The following is a 20,961-nucleotide window of genomic DNA, read 5'->3' as shown; positions in this document are numbered from 1 at the left end:
TCCTTGTCCTACAGTTTGGGGGGGGGGGTTGCATCATGTTTCAAGGTGTTCTGTAAAACATGTAGGTAAGCAAAAGTCTTGTTGTAAATGTCTGAGATACTAAAAACCAAGGGTTATTTAGTCTTTCAAATTTCACTTTTTATTTCTTGGTTTTGACTTTTTTTTTATTATTAAGCACAAAAAGGTAATATTATGGCAACAGTTAATTTCAGCTTAAAATTAATTTTCTAAGCGCACAGAATTCAACTAAAGATGTCCAGAGCTTGCTTTGTTCTGTCATAATACGAAGAGTGAAACAATGGCTTTGATGACAGAAAAGTCACCACAGGCTCCAAAGTGTCCATAAAAAGGAGATAACTATTAGGGAAGGTTTTGTTTCCCTCCCCTTTTAAAAACAAGAGTTATGTGGGATTTCTCTCATTCTTCAAAAGCCCACAACCTTTCATGTTATCTCTACAGCAAAGTTGACTTTCCTGTCCTAAGATGGTTCAGCAGAAAGCTTTTAACTTAAATTAGTGTTCTTTTATTTTAGGTGTAACAACGAAAATGAATGGTGCCAGATCCATGAAAATATTATTCGCAAGTCCAGCACCAAATACACAGCACCCAGCTCAAACTATGGTAAATATTTACTTGTGCATTTTTGTCATAATAATAGCTGAAGATTTCCTTTAGGAAACTGCTAATTATTTATAGCAGAGAAATTCAGTGAGATGTGGGATTATGCGTAGCTGAATTTCTCTACTTGTGATGATTTTAAAGTTTAGCTAAACTTCATTCACGTTCAGTTTACAGGTGAAAAATCTATATTGCGTCTGCCAATTTAACCAGGAATTAAAAAAAAAACCAACACCTGATATCTTTCCTTCTCAGATACGGCTGACAATAATATTAATTCGGCGTGCTAAATCGCCTTCATCGTTCTATCTGTAGTGTTATTTTATCTCAAGAGAGGCCAGCAGTGGAGAGAGCGAGTGACCTGCACAGTATTAGCTTACTCAGTATTAGCTTACTCTGTGAGTCTGTTTAGCGGCCGTTGCAGTTGCTGCGGGTATCTGTGCCCGTCAGCGCTGCTCGCCCTGGGGGGATACAACATCAGCAGCAATCAGCATCGCAGAACTCCTTCACAAGTTTGGGGGGGTTTTGTGACACTGGCTTAAGTTACTGTGACCAGGCTTAGCTGCACAGGAAGTGAAGAATTTAAATTCTCTTCGTCAGAATTTTCCTGAGTAAAACTGTCTTCCTTTTCATCCTGTATTCCCTTGAAAAGTCCAGGTATAACACATATCTAAGGCCTGCTCTCCTGAGGATACTGTGCATCCTTGTCAACAGAAGCAAAGCCAGAGGTTAAATTTGTCTAACATATTTGTCTGACTATTCAGAAAATTCTGACTGTCCAGAAAACAAGCAGTGTTTTTGTACCTGCAAATTAATTATCAAGAAGACTGTCTGTGATAGTTTCGGTACTAAATGTTTCATTACACAGTTGAGGAGACTTAACTGTCTTGGCAGAGTTTTTGCCACCTTTCAAATCCATTTTCATTTTCCTAGTTGATGACAGATAAATATGGAACGTAAATGTTGTCCTATCTTGTTACCTCATTTAATGATTTCTGTAGTTCGCCAATTCAGAGATACCATTACTATTCCATTCCAAATGAACCAGCCGATAGGATACAGTTCTGCTTCGTTACAGCCAGTTTTGCATTCATTACTGAGTGCCTGATTCATCGGCGTACTGATGTCCGAATACTGATATTGTCTTCATTTCACTTGTTTGCATATTGAGATACTGTAGTGCAATATGCAGTTACTCCCAGAGAAGATATTAAGCACAACAATAAGCAAATAAAACAGTTTTCAGGTTTGGAATTTTATTGTATGCAAAGCTGGTCTCCTTCCCTGGTGTTCCTCCTCTTACAGGTCATCCACCACTTACATTAAAACATTTTCCTGAATTGTTTATAACTTTGAAAACTTGGACTGTTTGCAGTTCTTTCTGATGCCAGGTGTCTGCCTAAAACTTTTTTTTTTCCAAGCATGAGCTTTTTTGAAGAGCAGAAAAAAGGGAAATAGATAGCTTTTTACCCTTGCCTTTGGCTTTTTAAAATAATTATTTCAAACATTTCATTAAGATCTGGTGCATCTCTGGAATAGGAGGTTGAAATGTGGCGGAGTATTGTCCTGGTGGGAGGGGCTGTATTGCAGGCTGACACGATTTAAGCGTAAGTAATACAGTTTGGGCCTCTCGGAACCTGTGCTTACAGTGAGAAAATGCTCACATCACAAGTGTGATTTTTTTTTTTTTCCCTGAAGAAGAGCTCTCTGGTTGTTTCTCTCCCCACCTTTCCGGGTCTTGTATAAAATTAGTCCTTCAGATCTGCTGCAGGGAATAGAAAAAACTGGAAGGATAGACTGGGTAAAAAAAGAAGACTGGAGAGTAGATTTACAAACCTCTTGGGGAGAGCAAGAAGCTAGGCAGAAGTTTTTTTGGGGTGAAATATGTGAGAGGGTATCACATAAGTAATGTATGTAATACCATGCTGGAAAATTACATATTCTATTACCTCTAGTGACTGATTTTTATAGGTAATAGATTAATTCTGATGCTATTTGTTAAGTACTGGGGGTGCTGGGTGTGGGGAGGTCTGAACTTCCAAATTTGCTCCAGTCCTTTACACTGGAATTTTTTGAATTTATTTTCATTTGTTTGTTGTTGATAGCAAAAGAGGATATAAAATGAACAAGTTTTTCTGTAAGTGGCAAAAACAGTCAAGCCTGATTTCTAATCAGCTTGTCTCCTGTGTTCCGTTAAACCTTCTGTAGCGCACACACACACACACACAGAGATGTACACTCATACATGGTATTTGAGGGGTTTGAATTTTTTCTGTGGTTATAAAGCCTCTGTTTTCCCTGCAGTGCTTTGCAGTGCTCTTCTGCCTGCCTAGCTGGACAGTTGCAAGTCTATGTTTTGGCAGCTTTTGAGTACGTACATGCTGATTGTCCAGCTGGCTGGTTGGCCTCCCTTTTCCTTTGTTTTAAGGGTTTATGCTCTTTTTTTCATCCCAACTCCCAGTATTCATAAAACTTATACAGTCTTCATGTCATCCAGATACCTACTTATTTGCCAAATTTGGCTGAAGTCAAACGACAGGCTTGAAAATTATTTCAAGGGAAGAGAGCAGAAACTGGGTGGGCGGTACACAATATTGCTGGTTTCATTCCCCTAGTAACTTATCTAACAAAATGGCAACTAAATATTGTTCACAAAGCCAATATATTAAGCTTAGGAAATAGCAGAACGTTAGATGGCTTATGCAAGAATATGTATACAAGGCAGCGTTTGTTTTCGCATGTGTTGTTCCAGCGAGTGAACAGAGAGGACAGAAAGAACTATTGACTAGCTATCATTCATTGAATGAGATAGAGATTGTGGAAAATTACTATGTGACTATAATTGACATTGATGAGTGAAGCTGGTAATGTACGCTCAGCAGATGAGACTAAGCTTACATGATTGAGCTTAATCCATTTCTGGTATCTTAATGCTTGACTTTCTAACTTTACCAATACATTATCCTCATTTTAGGGGTGTCGTATGCTATAAATTAAAAGCAACTAGAGAAAGCAGTTGGACCGAGATTAACTGTGTAATTATTCCTGGTCAAGCTATTCAATTGATACACTGAACAAAGGGTCCCTTTGAAAGAGCTAGTTGCTGAGCCTTTCTTACTCTCATTTTCTGAAGCCAGTTTGACCAGTTGGTACTCTTGAAATACGTTAAGGTACTGAAGGGAATTTCATAAAATCAACATCCTTGTATGAAGTAGTTAAAGAAACAAATGGAACAGATATGCTTTGAGATTTTTTTTTTTTTAACAGTATTAAGTGGGATTAAAGGCACTTTAGAGATGTTCTACAGCGTTGTGCGATGTGGTCGTTCAAATGGAGGTGGCATTGCTCATACATGTGTTGTAACCTGCTGTATGTGAGGAACAGAAATAATGCTAAGTAGTTTACTGTAACTTGTGACATCTCTGCAAAATTAAGTATTCTGATTTTTGAAAACTGTATTTTTATATAATATTATGATCTTAACTGATCCGTTAAAGCAGATTTGTTTCTTCCATTTCACTTTTAAATTACTCCAAGGGAGGAAAAAATTCTGTATTTATATATTAGTATTAAATTAACTGTGGAGCAAAGCATTCTTTTACCTGCATGCCTTGTATATACAGACATCTAATTCTTAGGTCTGAAAAAATGAACATCTTTTTTCTTCCAGGGCTTATAATATCTCTACAGCTTCTACGTGGCGACATGGAGCAGATTCGAAGGGAAAACCCCATGATCTTTAACAGAGGCGTTTCTGTTACCAGGAAGCTGGGTTTTCCTGATGTTATAATGCCAGGTAAACATAATAGCTCTAGTCTTAAAATATTGGTCATTTTTTTTCTCATACGCTTCTAGACAAGTTGTCACTGGGATGGGTGCTTTACTTAAAGAATAGAAGAGTTGCCTTATTTATCACTAAATGCCAATTCCAGGTTCAAGGAGGCATGCTAAAACATTTTCATCAACGAACATTATAGTAATAGAAGGTGTTAAATTCGCATGTATAGAAGGTGATCTGGAAAGATTGCTTTGATATCCCCCCCGCCCCGAACCCCCAGTTAGATATCCCTCATGTATGCTAAGCATAGACATGCTTCTTTTAAAATGCATTAAGTTTCTTCTTCCAAATAATCCAAAGCCTGGAAAAAGAGTTTCCACTTTGCCCCCTTGGTTTTTGGAGTTAGTATGATCCTTTTGCATTGGTTGACAACACATGAGGCTGCAAATCTGGTCTGATTTTCCAGATGGCCTTACAGACCAGCTAGTCCGTGCAACAGCTGTCTTGGCTGAAGCATTGCTGTACTTCATTTGCTCCTTACTTCTGGAGCAGCAGCTTGAGATGCTTCTTGTTTTGGCACAAGTTGAGGTATACCCAGGATCGCAAAGAGCTCATTTAGGGAGGAAACCAGAACCTAGCCAGTCGTGCAATCAATGGGTATAAAACCTGGCATTATACTGTCTTGATTTTCACAGTGTTGTAAGAAATGGGCTTACTAATTATATTGCATGTATAGCGTTTGAAGTACTACCTCATTGCTATGCATTATAACGAAGACCAAGGATGACTTTGCAGACATGGGAAATTTTATGAAAGCATAATGGGAAAAGTATCAGATTCTACTACTTGAAAAACAGCAGTGACACATCAGTATCAAAAGTAGTTGTTGTAGCCTCGTTATGGAGGCTCTTCAGAAAGCACAATAAAAATAGGGAGTAGGTGGGAAGAATTTCTAGAAACTAAAGTGAAAGGATTTAGAACAGTATGTGTTTTATTTACTAACGGACTTGAAAATAACAGTAATACAGCAGCAGAGGATGTGGGCTATAAAGCCAATTATACATTTTCATTTTTAGTGACCTTATAGCAGTTCCAGTCTTAACCCAAAGCGATCAAATAGAGAAAAGATTAAATATTGCATGTTGATATGCAGACACAGCTGCTGCAAGGGGATCTGCTGTAATTGAGATCACAGCTGGATGTGTCAGCTGGAATATCTAGATCACAGCTAGAAAAGTCAACATCAAAAATAACATTTACTTACCTGTATAAGTGAACTGATTCTCCTACAATAATCGCTTTATTCTCCATTTTTATGTATAGACCTGTCCCTGAAGTGCTTCAGACCGCTGAGTTTTAGCAAGCTTAAGGAATAGTTTTGTGGCCTCAGTGTTCCCCCTAATTGTTTTTTCATTTTCTGGGCCCTAGCCTCTTTCTGCATGCTGGCATAGTGGGTCTCTATTCTCTCTACTTTTGCTGTTTTGGGCAGTGCTTTTGTCCAGAGGTTGAAAAAGCAGGTTAGCAGTTTTCATGCGAGAAGTGCTCCTACCCTAAACTTTAAAAAATTCTCTATTCATTGCAGCTAATTCAAATTTCCAAACTTTCTTTTTCTCTCTCTAACTAAGAACTTAGCAAAAACACTGCCTCAGTACAAAAGATGTCCACCAAATCAGAAGTATATTACTCTGATCTTTGTGCTATTCAGCCTAGAGACCTTGGATGTTTAAGTAAATTAAACCCAGATTCCACAGCGTATGCTTGCAGCACTCCCATTGTAAGGCTGGCTATCCACGTACAGTAGTGATCTTCCCAGCTCTGGTCAGCCCATCCGTTTTTCAAATGGTATTCTTCAAAAGATGACAGTTGCTTGCTAATCTCATTTTTGTGGGAACCACAATTCTTGTTGGAGAAAACACAGGGATTTCAAGATTATAATCTATCTGGAATTGGTCTCATATATATAGATCTGCTCAAAATACTGATGGATACAAGCAAATGTGTGGGAGGACCACCATTCTGCTTACTGCCTCTCTAGAGGTACTGGATACCCAGAACTTCTCGATTCAAAGAGGGCTACAAGAAGGCTGCCTATGTAGAGTTTAGATGCAAAGCTTTAGGCATTTGTATGTGGGGGAAAAAATGGCTCACATTGTGGAGAAAGGCAGTTTGTAAATGTCTTTAAACACCAGGTAAGAAAAGAAGGGCAGCCATGGAAGTGTGAATAGATTCACTGTAATGATAAATTAGGACATTGCCAGAGTAGAGATGAGATGTGAAGAGAGAGGGAATGGTGCTCTAAACAAAAATTTTCATTATCCTGGGTATTCTCCAGGATAATGAAATCTCTGAAAAATTAGGAGATTAAAATATAATGTAACTTCACTGATGCAGTGAACAGTGTTCATTCCTAATTACTTATCAAATTTTTTGGCAATGAAAATATGTTTGACATTATTCAAGCGACAGCAGATATTTGCCTGTTGTTTGCTTTAAAACAATGGATCAGCCTGTGGTTTGAGTTTACCCAGTGCCCAGGATAGAACGTGTGGGTAGAGTAAGTTGTCTTTCAGGTGGCTGAGCCGAGCTACATGAACAAGGAATGTCCATTAAGTTACTTCATGCTTCTGTTGTTACAGCCAGAATCAGTCAGTCTTTTTCAGCTTTACTAGTATTGTCTAAAGTTGGAAAATATTTCATTTTTGAAAAAAACAAAACAAACAAAAACCCAACCGTTATGCACATTAGCAGTTGTCAACCATGTCTGCTGCTTTAATTGTCTTTGTCAAACTACCTTTTCCTTGCTTTGCTTCAGAACTGTTTCTTTCTCATTAGACAGGGTTTCCTCTTTCAGAAAAGAGCACAGAAAGTTCATGACTTGTATTTTGCAAGTGGATGCAGATTTTTGCAAGGCAGTGTGGTTTAAAAATGTTTTTTATGAATAAATTAATAAAGGCGAGGTCACCTAGTATTGTTAAAATATGCAGTGATCATTCTGCTGAACCAAGGAATCTATTTTTAAAAAAGTAAATAGCTCTAGCATTTCAAATTAATCTTCTTGGTTATAGGTTTTAACATTTTCACTTTCTTTTTTAATAGGAAATCCTTTCACATGTAGACATCTTAACCATTAAAATTCTGTAGCTGTGTCTTATCACACAGTTTTCTTATCCCATTTTGTTTTCTAAACAGTAGCATTAGTTCCTATATCAAGCCCTCTTTTCCCTCACTCAGATATGAGAAACATGAGTGGTAGCTGGTCATCATTAAGAAATAAAGTGAAACCAGTCCTTATGTGCTTATATCTTGTATGGTTATACAGAACAAGACTAATATCCTGCAAAATAACCATGGCTGTCTTCATTTCTAAAGATAAAATGTTCTTTGTTTCCTACTGTGTTGTGATCTGAGAAGAGCATCATAACGCCATTTAGTATCTTTTTTGTCCGAATCAGAAGGGAGTCAGTCAAACCAGCCTCATGAAGAGGTGTGGTGGGTTTTTGTTCATTTGTGGTTTTTTTGTCTTTTCTAAATTGCTCCTGGGTTTAAGACTGTCCATCTGATCCTGACAATTTTACCTTTCCCCAGAGATAAAAGCAATGAGGCATGTGCTGCTTGCCTTTCGGATTGCAACTTTATTTCTATACAGAACTTGCTGATCAGAAATCTATTGCATAGGCATGGCATTTGTCAGTTCCCCCAAGGACATCCCTTCCCTTCCCCATGTGCTGATAAGTATTCTGTCTTTTACTTTGATCCTCTGATGAAAAGCGCATGCTTCATCTTCTACTTGTGAGTGATGTTTCTTTCTCTTTTTTCTCTCTCCTTGTCTTAATTTCCTGGCTTCTCCCTTTCCTTTCCCCGTGTTCTCTCCCCTTTCTTTCTGACGCAGAGATGAAGATAGTTGGGTGTAAGTTTCTGCTTTTCTGTGTAATGTCTGCTTACTGCTTGCTTTCTCCCATTTTCATATCTTTCATGGAATGTCGGGGATTGGTAAAGATAGGAAATCATGACATCATAGGGAAGCTTTGGTAACAGAGAGGCGTAGGCTTTGTCTTATCAGTCTCTCGTCATACCACAGTGTGTCAGACGAATTTAGTAGCTATGACAGATGAATCAGTAGCAAAGGGGAGAAACATCTCAGCATCTGTGCTGTCAGTGAGCACAAAGTCATGGCAAAAATACATTATGAAACGGACATGGCAAAATCCATCAGCTGTTCTCAGAATGTTCATGGCAAGAGAGTCAATGAGACTAAAAGACATAATTCTGTAATAATTATCCCCAAAAAGCATTTACAAGGAGAATAAAAAAGATTTTTGTCATTAATAAACTTGCAGAAATGGAAAGTTAAGATACTGAACTGGAGGAGATAAGAAAAAATATATTAAAAATCAACTCACCACTACTGAAAGGAAACTGTTTCAGGGAAATCATTGCGTTTAAAGAGAGCATTGCATAAATTCTTTTCTAGACAAAGAAGTCGAACAATGGATAGCAAATAATCTAGTAAATATTGTTTGTTCCTTTTCCTTGAAACAGCTGAGTGTTCGGTTCACCAAAAGCTAGAGGAACACACAGAGTTAAACTTGTGTAATGTTCTCTTCATAGGGAAAAAAAAAGTTAATTTAATTTGCTATCCAGGCAGTAGATAAAAGCTGTGTTTCCCCTTGCTGCAGTAATATTACTCCCAATAACGTTAATAGTTGCATACTATAACTATTTCAAGAATATAGGCCCTGAAAAAATTAGTGACTGACTGGTGAAGGGGCAGAGAAACGAACTGCTGGAACAGATCTAACGTGATTCCCAGAGACTGACCGACCATACCAGGCTCCTTAATTTTAACAGGCAAGTAGTAATACAGCGGGCAAGACAGCAGATTTTTACGCCCGTGTCAAAGATGACTTCACTGCTACAGCAAGGGAAAATCATGCAGTGTGAGGCCTGTCACACTTAATCTTTTGAGACAGGATTGAGAACAAGTCCATAATGGTCAGCCAGAAAGAAGGCCAGCGTGCGTTTGAGGCACTTCCCGTAGAGCGCACCGTGTCAGTTTTTTCCTTTAGTCCGTTTGTTTTGAAAAAACAACGTGATGATCACAAAGCTGCTTGTGGGCCTTGATCCATTAATCTCTTCTGCGTTGAAATTACTGTGCTTCAGTAGTAGTTGCATGGTTTTCATTTGGAGAAAGTTAGAACTTAAAGTAAGGGTGTAGTATGCTGTTAGAGACCAGAATGCAATTACTGGCACCCTGCTCTTGGGCAGTGGCCTCCAACGCTGCTGCGGAGAAGAGCTGTCCATCAAGGGAACACCTGGTTTAATACGGTACTCTGGGCTGGAAGGAAGAGCAGTTACCATTGTAAGGAGCTAGAACAGATATAGCCAGAGCACATTATAACACTCTCCATGAATATAAGTATCCTACATTTTATAGTTTGTCTCAAAGATTTTAGTTACTTGCTGGACTGAGTCTCTTACAGAGTTGAACCCTTAGTGGTTTAAATTGCTGTAACTTCACTGAAGTTAGCGGGGTGATGCTGACATACTCTAGTTGTGGGGATGTTCATTTATATACAGGACATAAATGTATGGTTTTGTTTTTTCTTCATAAGCCTTCATAAGTATCCTTCATGGAGGATACTCCAAGTGTCCTTCTTGCCCATTCACGCTCCAGGGGTTATTGGCACTCTTCCTGTAAAATGCCAGTATTTTCAAAAAGATGCTAACCCAGTGATGTTAGAGAGTCGAGTAGACGTGATACCACAGTGTGGGCCTAAGTAAACAGGACCATCTCAACAATTTAACAGATACAGACATAAATACTAATTTTGATAGATGATTGGTTTTTGTATCCTTGGCTGCTTAAATTGTAAAAGACTAAACTTCAGTTTAAAAAAGCCAGTGAAGATTCTCTGGTAAACACAGTTATTTTACTAAGTTACTTGAAACTAGACCTGCACATCCTGAATGTTGTGAGCTGCCACTTTTCCCCAGCTCACAGGGATATGTTACGTGTCCTTTACGGGTTCACAGAGTCATAGAACATTGACCTCTTGGAAAACAAACTTGCTAGAATCAAGATGTCACAGATTTGTTTGCCTCTTTCTCCTGTAGGAACTTACGTGAATTATGGAACCTTTTTTTGACACAATAATATTCACCTCTATAAAACAGGGACCGTTCCTGTCCTCAGTGTACAAAATCTTTTAGGGTCCCTTAATAAAAAGTGTTAGATTAAATGCAGATGGTTTCTGTAAATTGTTACTACCTTCCAGTGCAAGGAGCTGGTTAGTCTTGTAGTGGAAGACCTACAAACCTTATCAGGATAAATCTCCTACTTACTCTAATAGATACTAGACAATTATTGGCCATTGGACTACTTAATGTTATTAAGTCTTGAAAATGGTAAATAACTATTTGGAAGTCTTCCAGTACGTTTCTTTATATTGTAAACACAAAACCGATATACGGCTCATGTAGCTTTTTCCACCACTCCTTTTTTTCCCCATTACCATTAAAATAGTTTCAGGTGATATGAGAAAGGATTTCATTTCAATATAAGCGACCCCCCCAAAGCTATAATTTATGATTTATAATTGAAACAACTGTACATTTGACGTAAGGCTTTGTAAATAGGTCAAAACAAACAAACAGAACAAAACCCCCATAAAGGTGAAGGGAGGATAAAGGAAGAGCTGCATAACACATCAGAAAATAATTCTTTTTTGATATTGTGAAAAATACTATCTTTCAAGACGTTTCATAAAGAATTAGTAACTGCATATGTTAGAACTGCACTATTTATGCTAAAAAGCAGTTTACCTTTGGTTTTAAATTGAAAACAATTGTAGAGGGAAGGGCTTTAAAACAAATACCATTCTGAAAACTCTCATTAGGTTTTCAGTTCATCCTTGACAGCCATCTAACACAGAGACGTCAGCTTAAAATGTCATCCGCAGGTTTTAGTCTATAAATACTTTGGCCCACTAGCCTTCTAGCACGTTTTTATTTCTGTACTAATGCTAGGAGGCCACAGCTAACCCAGTTTTATAATCTGCACTGCCCTATTTGTGGAGATGCGAGGCCTAAGTGATCCAAGTTGGTGTAGCAAACTGTTTTTCTCTCCAAGTGCAAGAGTCGTCGTCACTTCAGAGCCAGTACTGTTTGTACAGTAGTTGGCCGCGCGGAGGGCGTGAATCGTCTGGTTTGTTAGACGAGTTCTTTAATCTTTTTCTTTTTACAATGGGGTGAAATATGGGAAGAGCGCTCTCTGCCAAGATTTTTTGACTTGATATGTAGCTGTCATTCTGTGTTAGGGCTGACAAGGATCACTTCTTGATCGTACTGATCGCACTTTTTGTTTAGGCACACGCAAGCTGCACTGCGCTGTCTGTTCGTGCGCTTGTGTGGTGTGCAGAATGTTTTCTCTAGCCTCGCAATTTGCATACTCAAAATAAAATTTTTAATAAACTGCTCTGTGTTCAACATTTGCTCTAGTTTCTGTGCAGCCCATTCGTGCATCTGAGCTCAAACCCCTCAAAACCAGGAGCAGTTGGAGAAAGAAAAGGCTTGCGAGGACTCAGCAAGAGATGTGGTTAACTAATATGTTGGGAAAAGGAGATACTTCTTTGTAGTAAGGTTATTTTCACTGAAATAAATGCAATTGTTTGAGTTTGTAGTTTAAACTCCAGGTTGTCAAGAAACTGATGGGCTCCATACCTGATAGCTAAATACTTTTGGTCTTTGCTAGATACATTTACTTTCCTATTTTTACTATATGTAATGACCTTTTCTATTTTTTTTAAGCTTCAATAGACAATATTTTTACAAGAGAAGGTGCACCATTATACTTCACTAAAATACTCTTCCCCCTCTTTTTTCTTCATTTTGATGCAAATCCACTGTTTTTTAGATTCCTCTACCCCCCCACCCCAAAGGCATTTTTTTTAATTAGTGAAGTAATATCCCTCCTGTTAAGCTTAATGGAAGATAAGATGCTATATATAACCAAATGCTGCCTTTAATTGAGACTGGAAAATTATTGCTATCTGACATTGGACTTCGTGTAGCCAGACTGTCTTCCAGAAAAGAGGTCATAAATAGGAAGCTCCAAAATGCTAATTATAGTGAGTACAATTAATTTCTATTAAGAGTTGTACCATACAAATTGAAACTTTTTTCTTCATTGTGCAAAGTGCTAAGAAAAAAGGAGGGAGTTGGGTAAGCAGGAAGATTTTCAAAACAAAAGTCCCTGCTTAAACTACCTTTTGCGATGAGTTTTGTATTTCCTTGATATTCCTATAGTCAACGTATAGGTGGCTTAGCTTGATTTTGAACAGCAAGATAATTTCCTCTGTTGTTGTGGACCGTGGAGTGTTGCATTTGATGACTATTCTTTGATGAGAAACAACAGATCAAATATTTGAGGTCTTTCACCAGCCTCTTGCTGTCATCTTTCCCCGTTAATGAACCACAGCATTTTCAGACATCTAACTGTGAGGTGTTTCAAGCAGTCAGCTCTGCGTGAATCCGCAGTGAGAGTGAGGTTGATGAAAAAGGAGGACATTTTGCATACAGCTTTCCATTCATAAAGAGTTCCTAGCAGAAAGCACTGGAAGTCAGCTAGAGAGCTGTATTTTCCATGCTTAGAAAGTTGTACTTATGTCCAGAAATAAAAATGAAAGTAAAGACAGGACTGAAAGCTTCTATTGTTTGTCCCTACAGTAGATTAAGGAACAAATTCTGTGGGGTTATAGAATTCAAGAAGAATTTGAAGTGCTGCTTTGACAGACACAAAAGGATATCCCTCACTGCCTGCAAGCAAATGCTGCCTATTTCATTGTGCTTCTGATTAATAAACAGATTTAACTGCATCAGCTTCTCCAAGTACTGGGGTGGAAGAAATCAGACATTCAAGGAGTCTCTGCTTTGCTGGATGACCATTCCATTACTTCATTATTTAGACTCCTGAGGCTGCTTAACAAAATACTTGCCTTGAAAGGGTTTCATTTTTTATTGTTTTAATTTTTTGTATTTTTATATATTGCCCTTTAGTATGTTTGCCTTTGTGGCAAGTAAATAAAAAGAAGTGGTAAGTGAGCCATCATGAAACAGTGACAGTAAATCTTAACAGAAGAATAGGTGCTACCTGCTGTCCTTTTGGTGCATGCTTTAGAATTGACTGCATTAGTTTCGAAAGCAGAGTTTCCCAAATCAGATTCTTTTAAAAAAAAAAAAAAAGTGAGCTAGAATCTGTCCAATTCAGGGTAACAAGATGCTGAGAGAGATGCTAGCATTTGTATTTGTCAATATAGTCATTTGCTCTGAAAGCTCCTGAAAATGAGGTAGTGAGAAATTGGCAAGTATCCATACTGCCCGCTTTCTTATATTCATGCATATGGATACCAGAGGCTAGCCAAAAATCTAGGGGGAAAAAAAAATTGTAATTCCTTCTTAATCCGTCTGAACTGAATTACAATCAGGTTTCCAAAAAGGCTGCTTTTATTTTGTTGTTATGATAAAAAGAAGTTATGAAAATATAGAAAATACTTGAAGAGCTAACTGAACATAATTTTCTACTGATCATCACAAAAATACTTATTTTTCTTAAAATATATTGGAAATGGGAAGTCTGATGTTAATGATGTTTTGTCAGGCTTAGCCTGATACTTCCAAATCAGTTAACTAGACAAAGTAGTAGATTTTTTTTTCCCTTACACACAATAAAAGCAGGTTTTGATTCTGAGTTCACACTTAATAAAGGCATTACTAACAGTGGTCTGATTTTATGCACTGATATTAAAATGTTCATCTTTATTAACAATTAACTTGCTGCTTGGAATGATTTGGGCATCAGCCATCGTCTTGCAGAATACAGAGGGCGGTTTGCAGAATCAAAATATGTTGCACACAGGCAATGAGTCTTCCCTGTTGAATTTAAGCACGTGACCCCGCTCTTTTACTGTAGGTGATATACGCAATGACTTGTACCTGACACTAGAGAAGGGAGACTTTGAAAGAGGTGGGAAAAGTGTGCAGAAGAACATTGAAGTGACCATGTATGTGCTCTATGCAGATGGAGAGATCTTGAAGGTAAGTGCCTTTTTCCCCTGAGCTTCAGTGCCATCTGCTTCTCCATGGACATGTTCTCTTGGTTTGGTGTCTCTGATGCAAGGGACGTGCTAAACTAAAACTAGATCTTACTTTTTTTTTTTTGGCTAAGTTTTTAAACTATATATTATGATGAAGGAAATGGTCAGTTATAGATTTGAAAGAATTTGGAGCACTTCCCCTATATGGGAATAGAGGACTTGGAGAAAATATTCATAAACTGAAAAGCTTACGTAATTTCAAAATGTGATGTCAATGGCTATCATAAAAAAAAAATTTAGAGTAACTGTAGTCAGAACGGAAGAGTATATGACAAATATCTAAAATGAAGTAATGTGTGTCGTACAACATAATGAAATTGAGAGACTTTTAAATCTGGGTTGTTGGAGTTACGGTACCGAATGTCATTTTGGAAAATAAATTTGAGTAGCCGTATTTCCAAGATCTTGACTTTCACCCTGGGATGGCTCCATTCCGGCTGTATGGTGATACCGAATGTTTTTCTTTCTTCCTCTGTTCTTGCTTTTAGCATTATTGAAGAGAAGAAAGTAGATGCGTCAGCTTTGTGTGGGGTGGGAGGGTGTGAGGATAGAGAAGTAAACGGAAAGTATTTCGACATGAACGTCAGTCAGAAATGGAGAAATGGCTGCATTAAAATGTATTAATCATAACTTTTTTTTACCTCCACTGCAATAAAATGGCCTTTGTAGCCATTATCGTAGAAGCGTCTAAACACCAAAGTGCTTGTGTACCAAAGTCATTGCCACGGTCTGTTTTTTTAATTGAAAGGAGAACTTTTCCTTTATTACTACAATTGCTTGTGATTTCATGAAAAGTAAAGTATCTCTCTTGTAAGGAACTGGGTTGTGCTCATAGCTGTTGCAGGAAGATCACAATCCTTTTCTGTTTAATTGCATTCGGCATACCTTTCACATTGGGTGACATATTTTTAATCATTGCTTTATTTCACACCGGTCTGCCAAAGACCAGTGTAGGTCTTTACCCTCCAAACTGCGGTATCAGCATCTTCAAATGCTGATGTTCATAATGGTAGCTAGTTATACTGTAACTGTGGCTAATGATTAAGTATAAAAGCCATATAATTTCTAGACATTATCAGCCTTAACTACTTCTGTGGTTTTGGTTGGAATGGTCATTCACAGATACTAAGTTATCTTTTTCTTACCCCTGCCTGTTATTACTACTGTAACAGTGCTTCAGGGCTTTACGTGGGATAGTGGAACAGACGTGGTACAAACAAACAAAGACTAGTAAAAGGGAGTCAGTCTGATTAGAAAAAATTCAGGTGAACATTTGTCATAAAGGAGGGACTTTACATATAAAGGATCTTTTGTGTTTTTTAAATTTAAACCACATATTTAAAGGAAAATCTTTATACCAGTTTTTATGTTCTTGCTCCTCTTGTTGCAGTTGCAGTCAAAGCAGCAAAGGTACTTCGTTTACATCAGGGAGATCTTTGGTTCATGACATCTAATGATGCCTAAGATCCACTGTATTTCAAACATGCAGACAGTAGAATTTTTCTACATAGGGAATACTCAAAGGTATAAGCTCTTATATCTACTGAAAAATAAGTAAAAGGACCATCAAGGACAACAGAAATTGAACTCTCCTTCCCTTTAATTTGAACTCCTTGTCACTGCTTAGGTACATTTGTGTTGTCTCTTAACTGCAAAATAGAACTAGAAAGATGACATATAAAACTGAATATCAGTTGAACTGAACATAGAGGCATAGCTCAGAAGTGCTACATGACAGTTTGAAGGAATAATCACATGCACGTAAGAGAAAGAAGCAGCTACTTAGAACTGAGTTTGCAAACTAATCATATCTCCTCTGTTTTTGTCACTGCCATAGTTTCTACATGATCTAAAAATCCTGCAAATTCATCTACCAAAGTTAAAGCAAATGAGGCAACCATCTGGAATTACTTCTAACTTAGTGGCTTGTCTTACCATTCCATGGTAATGTCCTTGTCCTTGTAGAAGACAATTGACCCTATTAAGTGTATATGGCTGCACTAAGTCTATAGAAATGCCCTGAAAATTATTAAGGATTCAGCTCCGTAAACTCCAGATTTCCAGTTTGTCTCAACTTTCAGAATGCAGGTTTCAGTTGTAAAATACAGGCAAAGTTTGTGCTCAAAACCTTCCCCATGCTTCAGGTGAAAAGCCCTGGGAACAAAGAGCTCCATCAGTTCTAACCATCCCACCTGTGCAGTGGGTTTGGGGAAGTCTAGGTATCCATTTATCTAAAACTTAACACCGGTCTGTTCGTCCGGGTTATTTTAGCATGCCACTAAATGGATACTGGTTTACCTTTTATATTAAGAATTTGGTTTTAAACCCTAGATGGCTTATTTTTCACTGCAACCATCTGGTTTATGTAATCTTTGGTATGGATACCTAGAGCAGCGTGTGGTGACCTGCTGTTTTGCATTAGGAGGGAGCTTGCTTCACCCAAAGACAGAATATAATTTCATTCCTAAATGAAGCAGCTGTAAAGAGACTGCTAGATCAGGACTTTCATTTTAGTCATTCAGCATAATCTAAAAGAAAATACTAAAGACTGTGACAAGAGGAGCCTAATAACATCTTAATATAAATGTTAAGAGTAAGGCGTGTGTTGGAGAGGGCTTGGTGCAGTACTGATGAAGGGAATTGCTTTGTTTGGGTTCCCTGTCCCCTGAATGATCACTTGTGTGACCTGAGGTTGCTTTCACAGTCAAGTATAGCTATTTTCTTTCTTCTATTTCGTCTGGATATGACATGAATTTAATAACTTTCAGTAGGTGATATAGTAGAGAAGCTAATTAAAAACTCCAGTTCAAGCTTGCAACAGTATGGGCAGAACACAAAGTTCAATTATGACCCCAAAACACTACTGTTCTCGGTTGAAATATCCTTTACTGTTCCTGACCTATGGCCTTTCTGAAGCAGACTGCCAAATGAGAAAGCGTGTGCTGAGTTACACAGTGCGGTGGGGAAATTGCCACAAAATTTTCATCTGATACTAGAATAAAATCTCTAAACTTTTCCTGACCAGCAGCACAATCCAAATCTGAATTATGCCTTTGTGAAGACTTTAGCAGAACCATACGCAGCGTTAATGAGAATATTCCGTCTGTTTCAAATCCTTCCTGGTGTTGAGCTTGGTCCAGAAATAGTCCTCTTGAAAGCAGTGAGATTATCCCAGGATACAGTGCTGCTCAAAATGAAAATGAGTATTTCCTTTTCAAAATGGTCTTACTCAATTGTTAGTATCTTTCAATATAGTCTGAAAAATAAAAAGCCTTGACACATTTCTCACTCTTCTTTCTGTTTCAGTAGCAGGAATATCTTATTTATTGCAAGGCATACCTTAAATGACAAAATTATTACCTGTTACTTTGTCTAGTTTAGCTTCCCTTGCTTGCCTCTGCCCTCTAATTCACCTACATATTTGGGTCTCGTGGTAAGTAGGTGTACAGAGACTAGTTTCATGTTTATATTTTGCAGATTACAATTCAGAATTAAAGATTAAACAATCCTCCTTCCTCAGGCTATAAATGCGTAGAAACTAAGTTAGCAACTGGAAGGAAGGACTCTTCACCTGTTCATTTATTTAAGGTTGATAGCATGAAACCGCATTCAAAGACTGACTATGTGTCTGCCAAGGCAGGTAATGTTTTGAGGCAACAGAAAAAAGCTGACATTAAAATTTGAATTTTTACTGTACCTTATAGAAGAAATACAAATACTATTTTACTTTCTCCTAAGAACCTAATGCAGAATGAGGTTTCGGAATTGCTGTGTTGAAGCCCAACAAGTTACTCTTATCACAAAATACAACTGGGATATTGCAGGCATTCTGTTTTTTAGTACTGCCACCACTGCTCTCACTCCAGCCTATTATCTGCAACAGTTAATTCTTGTTGCTGTATTTAAAAAATCACCCTTATGCTGGGATTGTGGCACATACCGTATGGTTACTAAGATTTACTTGAGAGGACTGAGTTTTGTGAGTATATGCTACAGTCACTCAGTTTGGATTAGAGCCTTTGCAGTCAATCTCTGCCCAGGGAGGCTCTTCTTGTATGGAATCCCAAAATTCCAGAGAATTTTTCTTTCTTTTTGGGCTTCTTCACAAATTCTTAACTTTTGCAAAGCCAGAAGAATATTACCACAGGCCAAACTAACTGGGTCTGGTTAATGGAATATAATTGACTTGATCGTTCCTTGATTACAGATGAAAAAAATCAAATCAACATTGTTGGTATTTTCTTGGAACAGAATTAGAGATGCCTTGAGGAAATGACCGGTAGTTGTTCTTGTCATGATGCTGTTCCATGTGGGTGTTTTTACATCAGAATTTATATTGCATGTGTTGTTCTGGGTCTGCTTAGCTTCTGTTTCTTCCTGGATTCATTACCCGTAGAGGTGCTAAAAGTGAAGAATCTCTAAGCTGTCTTTTTTCTGCATGGTTTTATAAGATATCCTATCTTTTGGATCTCTTTAAGTGCTAGGTCTAGAACATGGGTTAGTGCTTATATAAAAAAATGTGCTTCCTGCTCCATGTCTTCATTACAAAGGACCTTTTACTGTCCTTATTTCAGGACTTCAGTATTTCTCCTAACTTCCTTTGCTCATGTTCTGACTAAGGATTTCTATATTTCCTAAATAATATCAATTCATGTTTTTCTTCACCTGTATTTTGAGAATACATAGATTGGTCAAGATCCCTGAGCTTTTTATATCTAAAAGCAGAAATTTAGATCCCATTATGTTTTTAGGTGATGACTATTCAACAGAAATTCTTTGTTACCGCTAATCAGAATTGATACCTCTAACTCGATCAGAATTTTCTGGAATACTCAGTGAGGCTGGATGGTTGTAGTTTCAAAAGACCAACATTTTTAAGAGCTTGAAAAGTTCAGGTATCACTTCTGAACTGGGATAATGAAGCAGAAATCTGATTACATGATATTTTCAGAAAAGTCCAATATTACAAGTGATGGGCCCATTAGGTCCTTTTTTTTTTTTGGACTCATCTTTATATATTTGGACTTACGTGTTTATTGTATCTATTCTGTGCTTGATAGAAAACTTGGCTTAAATAATAACTTAAATAATAGCGTAAGATACTGGAATTCACCCAGTATCATAGGTCTCCTAGCTCATCCTTTGACCCAAAACACAATTTAAAGGTCTCTTCAAAAACTTCAGATTTCATTGTGCCTGAGTTTCTGCTTCTGACTCTTCCTTTATGTCTACAGAAAGATATGAATTATATAAAGGTTATCACCGTGTAATAAAATGACTCATCTGTAGTGATGTGATGTCTTTTAATTTAAACTGTTTTCTTTTGTTCCAGGACTGCATCAGCCTGGGCTCAGGAGAGCCGAGCAGGAGTGCATACCACTCTTTTGTCCTTTACCACAATAACAGCCCTCGGTGGGGGGAAATCATCAAGTTGCCCATCCCTATAGACAGGTTCCGTGGGTCCCACCTCCGGTTTGAGTTCAGACATTGCTCCAGTGAGTGCAGAATATAACCAAGAGAAATCCAAAAAAGCTGAGGTCTCTCCATTGTCAGTTTATATTTGGATGAGGCTGTTATTGGGTGGAAAGCAGGAAAGGGGTGCCAACTTAAAATACAGTGAAGGTGCACTGCTAGTTAGCCGGTTGCTACATTTATTAAACAGCACGTTATAAACATCGGGAACAGTCAGTGCAGGGCAAAACATTTTGTAGATGTTCTCCCCTGCTGTTCTTTTGCTGTGTTTTCCTGTAGAATGTTTTCTTCACAGCATGTATGTTTTATATTTTACTGTGATCCTCCTGTTTGTGTTTGTTTTGAGCCTTGTTGATCATTTGCAGAGAATTAGACATAGTATATGATATGTTGTTTCTTATGTAACCTGCAAGCTTTTTGTTAGGCGTGCAGAGAAGTTAGTGAATAACCTTGTGGTATATATGGATGGACAGAATATGTACAAATATGATTCCTTATTTCTATCTCTTGCTACAGCAAAAGACAAGGGAGAAAAGAAGCTCTTTGGTTTTGCGTTCACTCCATTGATGAGAGATGATGGCACTACCTTGTCGGATGATATCCATGAGCTTTATGTTTATAAGGTACCAGTTCTTCTCTGCAGGCTTTTCACCTACTCATCTCTACTTCAGTTTAAATAAGTATGGTCATTACATTGTCTTTTTTCCCCCTCATTAGAAGTATGTGAGGAACAGATTAATAGTAGTTTCAAAAGTCTATAAATTCCAGATCACATGACTAGGCATGGATACAGCCTTCTATTCTAGGTACAGCTCACCTTTTCCCTTCAGATAATGATGATTTACCTTATGTTAATCCTATCCATTTTGAATTCAAACATACTAGTGTTTATGAGCATTCAGCAGTTTTACCAGCCTATGGCATTACTCTGTACCTTTGTAT

The 20,961-nt window shown here is 37.8% G+C and overlaps 1 protein-coding gene across 1 annotated transcript in view; it reads left to right on the top strand.

The window, feature by feature from the left end:
* The window catches only part of DOCK3 (dedicator of cytokinesis 3), a 222,681-nt gene that overhangs the window by 129,716 nt on the left and 72,004 nt on the right, over window positions 1-20,961 (top strand). Inside the window, exons 13-17 of the mRNA XM_075514388.1 lie at window positions 533-621; window positions 4,289-4,414; window positions 14,364-14,488; window positions 19,880-20,042; window positions 20,536-20,642. Coding sequence (XP_075370503.1) covers window positions 533-621; window positions 4,289-4,414; window positions 14,364-14,488; window positions 19,880-20,042; window positions 20,536-20,642 — 610 coding nt within the window. The remainder of the gene's footprint in view (window positions 1-532; window positions 622-4,288; window positions 4,415-14,363; window positions 14,489-19,879; window positions 20,043-20,535; window positions 20,643-20,961) is intronic.

This window comes from Mycteria americana, chromosome 11 (genome assembly GCF_035582795.1).
Source record: "Mycteria americana isolate JAX WOST 10 ecotype Jacksonville Zoo and Gardens chromosome 11, USCA_MyAme_1.0, whole genome shotgun sequence".
NCBI classification, from domain to species: Eukaryota; Metazoa; Chordata; class Aves; order Ciconiiformes; family Ciconiidae; genus Mycteria; species Mycteria americana.
The sequence above is the reverse complement of the archived record's forward strand: the minus strand, read 5'-3'. Positions and strand labels throughout refer to the sequence as shown.